Raw genomic sequence first — 11,499 nt, forward strand, 5'->3', positions numbered from 1 at the left:
TCATGCAAGTTTAAGCTCTCTTCCACACATGCTGCACCTTCACATTTATTAGTGGTGCCCATTTTCTGTCCAGGGCTCTCTCCACCACAGTGGTTGACAAATGGTATGAGGTGTTCGAGCCGATATCTTTTGTTTGGTTTTCACCAGATATGGCACAGGGCATTATGGCCAAACATCTCTACTTTGATCTTGTCTGTCCATAGGACATTATTCCAGAAGTCTTGTGATTTGTTCAGATGCAACTTTGCAAACTTTTCTCATGCTGGTATGTTCTTTTTAGGCTATGTGCCCACGATGCAGAAATGCTCTGGATTTTTCCTGAGCGTTTCTGCATCTCCCTGGCAGAAAAAACACATGCGGATTGTACATGCGGATTGTACATGCGTTTTTCCATCCAGGGACAAGCGGAAGTGAAGCGTTCTTCACATGCATTTCTGCATGCGGGTTGACAAGCGCTTTCCAAGCGATTTTAGCATCACTTGGAAAGTGCTTCACAACTTGGTCACACTATATAAATCCATGGAGCCGGCATGGATTTATATAGTGTGACCGAAAGAATGGTAAAAAATAAAAAATAAATATATACTTACATTCTGATGGCCCGCGGTGTGCTTGTCTTGGCTTGCCGGCAGCTCGCGGTAGATTTAAGGACCTGCCGATGTCAGCGGTCGCGTGACCCGTCACATGACTAAATGACGTCACCGCAGGTCCTTTTAGGCTGTGTGCCCACTATGCGTTTTTTAAGCGTTTCCGCAGCGGCATTTCCGCTGCAGAAACGCTTTAAAAACTCTTGGTAGAAGGTCTGCCATGTTCCCCAATGATAATCCGCATGTGCTGTGCACATGCTGCGGAAATTTCCGCTGCGGATTATCATTGCGGAAAAAAACGCAGCATTACCAATTATTTTGCAAAAGCGCAGCGTTTTTGCCGTTATTGACTTGCATTGGAACGCATGGAATCCGCATCACTACATCTGTACATGCGGATTCCATGCGTTTCAATGTGAGGATGGTACCCGGGTTTGGAGAAGAGGAGACTCTTGTGTGGGAAGGTGTATGTAAATGAAGCATTGAGCACTTGTACTTGGTTTGAACAGCCACCGTATGGTGACAGAGTCTCTTTAACATGCTGAGGCCTTTAGAGTCTGAGCTGTAGCTCTTGTGGGTATTTTATGCAACTCTCCGAGTATTACAGGATCTGACTTTGGGGTAAATTTGCTGGGAAAGGTCTTCATTTTTTTAAATGTTTTCAACTTCTGACTAATCGCCTGTTGCTAATCTGAGGTTGTATTTGCCTAATTTTAGGACCTTCAATGAGTATGTACACACCACAAAGACGCAAATGGACCCTCCGGCGGTTTTTACATTGTTTTTGCAGCAGCTATGCCGTCAGCATCTTTTTTTTTGTATAACTTAAAGTATAGCTGGCAAGCAACTTGCTAGTGGAAACCTCCCTAAGGGCTCGTTCACCTGACAGTATTTTTGGTCTGAGTGCTGTCCATGGAAAAAACTGACAGTACTCGGACTTACAGTATGTTATTCAATGGGGCAATGCAGATGAGCAATTTTTTCACTGACCGAATCTACGTTTGAAACCACACTAGTTTCTTCTATAAATCGGATGAGACTCACCCATTCAAACCTATGGGTGCACAAAAAATAAAAAATCGGATGCCATACAGAGTCACCGTACAGCATCCGATTGTTATAGATACATTGCAATTCTGTGATATATGAAATTGTAAATGGTCTTGTACACAATTAAAAGGTGCTGCTGTAAAAAAACATGAATATGGACTGCACAAAGATGACAGGTGAGAAATAAAATTGTCCCACTTTTCTGGATGAAACACTGAACGATTTTTTATACACTCGTGTGACCCTACCCTTAGGCTATGTGCCCACGATGCAGAAATGCTCAGGATTTTTCCTTAGCGTTTCTGCATCTCCCTGGCAGAAAAAACACATGCGGATTGTACATGGGGATTGTACATGCGGATTGTACATGTGTTTTTCCTGCCAGGGACATGCGGAAGTGAAGCGATCTTCACTTGCATTTCCGCATGCGGGTTGACAAGCGCTTTCCAATCGATTTTAGCATCACTTGGAAAGTGCTTGACAACTTGGTCACACTATATAAATCCATGCAAACAGCGTGGATTTATATAGTGTGGCCGAGAGAATGTCAAAAAATAAAAAAATAAATATATACTTACCTTCCGATGGCCCGCGCTGTCTTGCTTCGCTCGGTCCCGGCAGCCGGCAGCGGTAGAGTGAAAGACCTTCCGACGTCAGCGTCGCGTGACCCGTCACATGACTCTGAGGTCAGCGCAGGTCCTTCATTCCATTGTGAAGTGCCGGGAAGCAAGGAGGAGCGCACCGCGGGCCGCCAGAAGGTAAGTATACATTTATTTTTTATTTTATTCTTTTTTTACAGCTTTTTTAATGGTACCTGGGTGTGGATGAGACTCTCCTTTCATCTACACCCGGGTACCATCTGCACAAGTACAGATGCAGTCTTGCGGAATTGGCGCGTTCTAATGCAAGTCAATGGCGGCGAAAATGCAGCACTTCCACAAAATAATTGGTAGTGCTGCGTTTTTTTCCGCAATGATAATCCACAGCGGAAATTTCCGCAGCATGTGCACAGCACATGCGGATTATCATTGGGGGACATGGCAGGCCTTCTACCATGCGTTTTTTAAGCGTTTCTGCAGCGTTTTTGCCGCTGCGGAAACGCTTAAAAAACGCATCGTGCGTACACAGTCTTAGGGTTAACGTACCAATCTTAACCACGTCTCAGACATGTGCACAGCAATGTCATTTTTCCACTGCTGTTTATTATGTCCACATTCTGCTGCCCTTTTTCAGGCAAGTTCTAGGCGGAAAAAAATGCTGTGTGCACTTGCCCTAATGATCATAGATGTGGGGTTATATTATTTGAAGTAAGATTTCAGAGTAAAAACAGTACTTACAGGTGACATAGTAACATTTCTGATTACACACACCTTTATCTATGGCTTTTTATGCACACCCCCTAGTACAGGAGCATGATAATCAGCATGTATGGGTAGCGTAAGCAGTACAGCATGTTCACACTGAGCTTTTTGAAGTGGATTTCTCTTGAAAACCCCATTTGATTTTTTTTTTCTCTGCAAAACAAACTGTAGATAATACACTTTGCGTCTATTTTTTTTGTTGTTTTTTGAGCTAGTCCCCTAAAATAAAATGTTGGAAAAAGCACTAACAAAATGATGAAGAGCATGGTCCTAGTAAAATATATGGGAAAACAACGTGTTGTTCAAATGTTCAGGCTTTCAAAGACGTCAAGTGCTTAAGGCTATGTTCACACGTCGCGTTTTTGCTGCGTTTTTTCCTGCAGGCAAAGCCTGCTCTCTTGGCACTAAAGAAGCTGCTTAAAAAAAAAAATCAGCTGCGTTTTTCATGCTGTTAAAGTTTAGTGCCTGTTGCTCCTGAGTTTTCTGCACCAAAAACGCAGCAAAACCTGATACCTGTGTTTTGCACTTACTCATTGCTTTCTATGGGTGAAAAAAAGCTGAAAGAAGTGACATGCTGTAGTGTTAAAAAACACAGCACTTTTATAATTCAGTCAGGAAAAAAACGTGTGTACATGAGATTTCTGAAATCGAATAGCTTTTGCTGGTACTGTAAAACACAGCTTTTTATTTGCATAAAAATCCCAGCAAACACGCAACGTGTGAACATAGCCTAAAAGAACATGTACAGGTACCTTATATTCTTCTGGCGTTTTTTGAACATTTCTTCAGTGTTTTTGCTTCACAAAAGACAAGCATTTACGGTAGTTGATTTTTAATGGATTAAAAAAAACATCTGGAAAACACGCACAAAAACAGGTAAAAAAAAAAAAAGAAAAGAAGATTGATAAAGCACCCTAGAAATGAACAAAAAACACTAGACCCTTCAGGTTTATAAAACTCCAGAGAGAAGGAGTGATTCCTGAAGCATCTACTACTTCAATAACGGATGTTCTTGACCACCGGAAAAAAACTTAGTGTGCACATACCCAAGAGTCCATCACCATTTTCTCAGCTTTTTACCTGATCCAAATTATATAAACCTATCAATCACAGAGCTCTGCTTCTCTGTCTCATACCATGCTCTCAGAGAGGCAGTATAAATCTCCTGAAAAGTTCGCATTAAGGCTTTGTCAGCATTTGCAGTATTTTTCTGGCTCCATTCATTCAATAAAATAAACTCATTTTAATAGTACTAACTAAAAATGCAACTTTGTTTGTACACCTCTATTGTAAAGTTATTGTTCTCCATGGTAACAGAATACAAACAAAATCACTCTGATCCTGCAATGATACTTTTTTGATCTGTCCCTTACTTCTTGCCACTGACCAAGTCTAGATAAGCAAAAAGAATATGAAACGAGATCTGACTACACATGGTCGTTTGTTGTCTGTTACCAAGGAGATGAATAAGTCAGAATAGCAACACTACAACAAAAGGATAGGAGACTTCTGATCAAAGCCTACTGCATTAGGATATTAACAACATTTTGATAAGATGTATATAATCTTAAAACATTTGCATCACTTCAAGACTTTAAACAATTACTACAAGAATAAAAAAAACGAGTTTTGCAGATCAACATTTGTATTACACTGCAAGTACTCTTTTAAAAATGCTAAGGAATATTTTTACTCTGTTGAAAAGTATTCAGTGTAATCAACGGAGGAACTCTAACCTAAGAAGTGTGGAAGCGGTGTTCACCATCCCAACAGGACACTTTGGTGGGCTATACAGCGGACAGCTGATTTAAGGCCTTTTTTTTTCAGCATTTGTATTTTCCTTCCCCTCTTCCAAGAGCCATAAATTTTTTTTCTGTCTACATCATCGTATAAGGGCTTTATTTTTTTTGTGTGACGGGGTGTAGTTTTGAAAGACACCATTCATTTACCAATGTAATGGCAAAACGGGGAAAAAAATTCCAAGTTTGGCGAAATGACGAACACCCTACCACCACCCCCTGCAATTAAGACATTGTTTTTTGAGCTGTTTTTATGGCATTCAAATTTCTTAAAGACAGGTCAGTAGACTATACCAAACTTATAAAAAATTGTTATTATTTAAATGGTGAAAAAAATAAAATCAGGAATTAAAAACAAAAAAAAGACTTTTTCTGATAATGGAGCTGCGTGACTGCTTGTTTTTGTGTGTGGAGAGCTGATGCTTTTATTGGCACCATTATGGGGTACATACAACCTTTTAATCACTTCTTACTTTATACCCAAATGGAAACACCCATTTGTCACTTCATTCCCAAATTTCAAGGAAGGATATTAAATTAAAGGATATTAAATTGCAGTGTTTGTGCTATCATTGTTTTTCCATCTCCAATAACAGTGTGGCACAAAAAAACAAGTATTATTTTACAAGAAATTGCCACAGTTTTTTGAGTTTCACCTGTGTTTTTCGCTAAAAAAATGGAGCAGTGGCACAGATCCTTGCACAGAAGGTGGCCACGAGGAAGCGCTGAGTTACTCCTGCAACCCTTCATTCTCAGGGTTGGAGGTAGTTCCAGTGATCAGACCTGCACCGATCATAAAGTGGTTGATTGTCCGAGTTATGGGAAGGGCTATCAGCACCGAATGAGTGTTCAAACCAAGTCAAGGCGCTAGGTGCACCCTTTGTGTGGCCAAACATTAGAGGGTAAACAAGCAGGTGGGAAGGTGAATCAATCTCCACCCTTCTCTGACTATATAAAGCCAAAGTTGTCACTCAAAAAAGAGTTAGGGGAGTCTGGAGAGAGGGAAAACTAGCAGGTTGGAAGGTGTAGGTAAATGTTTGGCCATGCCAAGGGTGCACCCAGCGGGACTTGATTTGAACAGTCATTCTGTGCTTCATTCTGTGCTGACAAGAGTCCTTGTGATAAAAGTAGCCAACACTGTAAACGGTTTTCACTTTTCATGTTTCATTGTAAATACACAGAATTAATTACAAAATGTCTTATTTGTTTTCAGGAGAGCTTTCTGAAACAAGATAGACAGAAGAGTGAAAACAGCACTAGCCGGTGCGACTGCACATATCTATGAATGGAAGGTTCTCTTTAAACTGACAGACAACGTGCGGGACACAAATAAGACATCTGTAGATTTCCCCGGTGACAATTTAAAACACAGTCGCTGCAGCAGACGAAAGTTTGAGCTCATTCAGCGCTTCCTGTGACTGCTCCTAACCTAAGAGCAGGGACAGACAAGGGCCGAGGATCTGCAGGCCGAGAAGATGTTTATTTCATAGATCCAGTCAGAGCACAAAGGCACCAGGCAGGCCCAGAGTGACTGAGCTAAAATGGAGAATGACTCAGAGCTGGAGGGGAGTAGCTGAGGTCGGGGTCAAGGTCACATGGCTCTGCCACTTAGATATACATCTACTGTTCAGCAGAGGTCGCCTTCCTCCATCCCTCAATCCTCACATATTTCTGTCTTCAAAGCAAAAACAAAAATAGCAAGACATCTCCACTGTAATTAACCTCTTCAGGGACTGTCTGCAGCGCCTGACCATGCTTTACCCTGCTACCAGCCATGCTGTATACAGTCTATATGCCGACAAGACCTGGGATGACCAAAATACTACAACTTTCCTCGGAGTGGTGGCACGATGGAATATATATATATATATATACATACATACATACATATTTAGGTTATGCCTGGACATGAGAGCATATTAATTAACCCCCCCTGGAGCGAAGCCTTGTGCACTACATATGTATGTGTTCTATGCCAGGTCCTCTAGTGGGCACATCAGGAAACAAAATCCTGTACAAAGGGGTATTACAGATGCCAAGCACAGGCCACTAGAGATATTATTTGTATTCTCATTATCTTATATACACACTCTGCAGCACGTATAAAATGTTAATTAATGTACACAATATGATGGTCTATGTAAGAGCTGCAATGGAGCCCTAGATGCCAGTGAGGTTATTAATGCCCACACTGCACAGGCTGAAGCTGTGCCAGCCTCTTCCATTCTTCCTGGCGTGTCAGAGACATGCATACATATATTTATGTTATGGATATTGATCGGGATCTGTCTGCAGAGAGCAAATGGCTGCAAATGGAAAGCAACAACCTGACCCCTCCCTCCCTTCCCCCAACCTTGTGAACTTCAGGTGACCGACTGTGGCTTTATACACACCAGCAGCGAACACACAGACATGTACAGATCCTCAGCTGAACCAAGGGGTGCAGCCGGCCCATGATTAACCCTTACCTCCATAGATCTATGCACCTCTGTGCCAAATGCATGGCACAGACCGGTCAGACTGTAGTTGTGACAGGCAGGGTATCACCTGCAAGCTGCAGTCGTGGCCATTCATCCAAACAATGGGAAAGACTATGTAAACATAGAAAACAATACAGCAGTGCCCGCTGTGCGCCAAGGTAGATGGAAACATTGAATATAGGAATTTGAGCTTTATGGTGCCCAGCTGTTGCATAAAAACAGATGTATGGTACCCTGGCATACAACAGATTATACACAGTGAGAAAAGAGAGTGTTTTGTACCAAGTGAAATGATACATTTACATCAAAGGGCATCTGCCAGTATAGGACATCCAAGAGAAGCGGGCTAGACACCCCAGAAGTGGCCCTCTATAGTGCCCACACTATAGGGCATCCAAGAGAGGCGGCTAGACACCCCAGAAGTGGCCCTCTATAGTGCCCACACTATAGGGCATCCAAAAGAGGTGGCTAGACACCCCAGAAGTGGCCCTCTATAGTGCCCACACTATAGGGCATCCAAGAGAGGCGGCTAGACACCCCAGAAGTGGCCCTCTATAGTGCCCACACTATAGGGCATCCAAGAGAGGCGGCTAGACACCCCAGAAGTGGCCCTCTATAGTGCCCACACTATAGGGCATCCAAGAGAGGCAGGCTAGACACCCCAGAAGTGGCCCTCTATAGTGCCCACACTATAGGGCATCCAAGAGAGGCGGCTAGACACCCCAGAAGTGGCCCTCTATAGTGCCCACACTATAGGGCATCCAAGAGAGGCAGGCTAGACACCCCAGAAGTGGCCCTCTATAGTGCCCACACTATAGGGCATCCAAGAGAGGTGGCTAGACACCCCAGAAGTGGCCCCCTATAGTGCCCACACTATAGGGCATCCAAGAGAGGCGGCTAGACACCCCAGAAGTGGCCCTCTATAGTGCCCACACTATAGGGCATCCAAGAGAGGCAGGCTAGACACCCCAGAAGTGGCCCTCTATAATGCCCATATTATAGGGCATCCAAGAGAGGCGGGCTAGACACCCCAGAAGTGGCCCTCTATAGTGCCCACAACCTCACCCTGAACCCTCCACGCACCAAGTGGCTGGTATGCAGCAGTGCCACTGGGGTATCACTTGTGCCCCTGACAGCTCAGAGGTGGTACCATTCCATAAAGCTGGCTCAGATCTGCCCCCTCACCACTTAGAGGGCATGATACACCCCCACCTCACCCCTAGAAAGCCATTTCCTAGATGCCCTCGGTCACTCCCAGTGAACCAGTGTCACATACACACACGGAGGATCCCTTGTGATGCCAGTGTTCCCAGGCAGGACTGTGGCAGTCCACCAGGGCACATACAGTGACATCAGCCACCATGCCCAGCATTACATGCTCTGCCATCTTTGAGCAGGAGAAAAGTTACAGCCTATGGACAATGAAGGAATAGGCTGGAAGTAACAGGAAAAGTTGCAGCAAGGCCGGTGTGTGCCCGGGGCTGTGGGAGTGTGGCAGTGAGGGCACGGGCTGAGTGCTGTGCCCCTTCCTGTGCCCAGGCTGCAGGGATTCCTATACAGACACCCCTCTTCTCCCTCCGTGCTCGGCCCACCCCTCGGGTCTCTCGCAGCCTCCCTCCCCCTCGCATCTGCTGCTGCCTCTCTCCTCCCGGGGCCGCCAGGCTCAGCAGCCGGAGCTGGCCGCAACCTTTACCCGGGGACAGAGCCCTATTGATTGTGCACAAGCCCGGGGAGCAGCATGCCAGGCAGGCGGAGGGTGGCGGAGGGTGGCAGAGGGCAGGGGAGGAGGAGGGGGTCGCGCCACACACAACACCCACAGACTATTCTGAATAAAACGATGAAATGCATAGCCAGCGCAGGAGTGCTGCTCCACAACATGGCTGCCCTGCTCAGCCCGCACACAGCACCTCTGTAACCCTAAACTACTGCACGGAGCGAGCTGCGGAGGCAGACGGCGGGCGGGCGGCACAGCGGCGGCGGGCACTTACGTGATGGCAGGCGCTTGGGCTGCTCCTGCTTCCTCCTGGGCATTGTGTCCCCTTACAGTGTGGGGTTCTCCGCGTCCATCACATTCTCCTCCTCGGTGCACAGGAGACGAGAGGATGAGGAGCAGCTCCTGCGGGCTCCGGAGTCAGGGCGCTCGGTCCTTGCACCTGGCTTGTCCTCCCCTTCACCTCCCTCCCCCAGTCGTAATAAATATTCCTCAATGGATGTGATCTATACGTGTGTGGTGTGTATGGAGGGGCGACATGATGCTGAGGAGCCGCGGCTGCCGTGTCTATGGCTGCTCCCTGTGTGTCTTCAAGCCCCTAACACTAGTGCAAGGATCAAAGGGCAGCGGTGGCGGCGGCGGCAGAGCACATAGACACACACATATGGAGGGGCAGCCTCCCAGCCTCAGACATACAGCAGACAAGCTCACAGCCAAGGCTGGGTCACAGTGCAGAGCTGCCCTAGGCTCTCTCCTCCTCCTCCCCTTGCACTTTGCACACCCTGCTCCCCTTCAGCTCCTGTAGGGAGGAGGTAGACATGTGCAGGGACTGCAGTAAAACACTCTTAAGGTTAATGCTGAGCTCCAGGCTTCACACAAAACTTCTTCTCCGCCAGCACAGGCAGATCTGTGTATATACAGTATACAGGGAGAGGGGTCATCAGGGAGGACAACATGGCTGGGTGATGGAAGCACTCACAGTCACTGCAGTGAAATGACAGCATCGTCAGGATTCTCTCCAGATATCACCTGTTGATAGCCTTGTACACAGCCTTGTGTTATGGGCTTTGTTTCCTTATTAACCTCTTTGTGACGTAGACAGAAACATTTTTGTTTGCCCAAAATGGCAATTTCTTTTTATTGGGCAATTGGAGCCCCAAGATATTTTATTTTTTATTTTACTCACTTATATAGCACCATTAATTCCACAGCACCTTACATACATTATCATTGCTGTGCCCATTGGGGCTCACAATTACATTCCCTATCAGTATATCTTTGGAGTGTGGGGGAAACCCATGCAAACATGGGGAGAACATACAAACTCCTTACAGATGTTGTCCATGGTGGGATTTGAACCGAGGACCCCAGCGCTGCAAGGATGCAGTGCTAACCACTGAGCCACCGTGCTATGCACAATTTGATAAACAGTAATAAATGTTTCTGTAGATTTGCCTTCCATGATCGTTTTATTACCATGGGGAGACTGATGATCATTACTTGTAATCTCTACATGTATGGACGCTTCTAGGAAGGAAAGGAGTCCTCTTCAGCCTGGGATCAATCAGTTTGGTGAGGAGGTTTTGTCGGCAGATCCATTCCAAAAACTGCCTCTATAAAATCCCTAAGGGCTCACGCACACGGGCGTATACATTGGAAGAGTGCTGTATGATGTTTTAACAGATAGGACTTGTCCAATGTTATTCTATGGGGCAGTGCTGATCTGAGCTTTTCACTCATGCTGAAAAAAAATTCGCAGCATTCTGCAAGTGGCTCCACAAATCAGATGGCATGCACCCATTCAAGTCTGTGGGTGCGTGGAAATCATCGGACTGCACTCGGATGACGTCTAAGTGAAGTCCGCTTCCCACAGACTCACAGAATGGAGAAGATAGAGACATTTTGTTCTCCATCTTCTCCTGACAGTGTGCTACAGGTCTCTCATCAGAGAGAATTGGATCTCGCTATGCTGACACTCTAAGCAAACTTGGATCAGAGTTTGATTGGAGCGCCATTACCATAATCAATCCGATTCTCTCGCATGAGAGAATCTACGCTCGTGTAAGTGAGCCCTAAAAAGGATTCTTCCTTTACATTTAAATGACAAATCCACTTTGCTGTTCATATGAGTTTTTTGAGCTTTTAGTTTTTTCTTCCTGAAGACGTTCTGAAATACAACCCCTGGCAAAAATTATGGAATCACCGGGCTCGGAGGATGTTCATTCAGTTGTTTAATGTTGTTGATAAAAAGCAAATCACAGACATGGCACAAAACTAAAGTCATTTCAAATGGCAACTTTAGGGCTTTAAGAAGCACTAAAAGAAATCAAGATTAAAAATGTGGTACTCAGTAAGGGTATTTTTTTTCAGACCAAGCAGAGGGATAAAATTATGGAATCACTCAATTCTGAGGAAAAAAATTATGGAATCACCCTGTAAATTTTCATTTCCAAAACTAACACCTGCATCAAATTAGATCTGCTCGTTAGTCTGCATCTAAAAAGGAGTGAT

The 11,499-nt window shown here is 45.1% G+C and overlaps 1 protein-coding gene across 3 annotated transcripts in view; it reads right to left on the minus strand.

Moving 5' to 3' along the window:
- Nucleotides 1–9,777, minus strand: part of ZNF827 (zinc finger protein 827) — a 260,321-nt gene extending 250,544 nt beyond the window's left edge. For 2 of the 3 annotated variants that reach the window (XM_073642499.1, XM_073642500.1), the window contains exon 1: nucleotides 9,266–9,774. In XM_073642499.1, coding sequence (XP_073498600.1) covers nucleotides 9,266–9,308 — 43 coding nt within the window. In that variant the 5' untranslated portion in view covers nucleotides 9,309–9,774. Of the gene's footprint in view, nucleotides 1–9,265 lie in introns of all 3 variants that reach the window. The other variant, XM_073642498.1, reaches the window with a different exon arrangement.
- Between the last annotated feature and the right edge of the window lie 1,722 nt (nucleotides 9,778–11,499).

This window comes from Phyllobates terribilis, unplaced genomic scaffold (assembly GCF_046119375.1).
Source record: "Phyllobates terribilis strain yellow unplaced genomic scaffold, ASM4611937v1 Scaffold_1__5_contigs__length_1240528914, whole genome shotgun sequence".
NCBI classification, from domain to species: Eukaryota; Metazoa; Chordata; class Amphibia; order Anura; family Dendrobatidae; genus Phyllobates; species Phyllobates terribilis.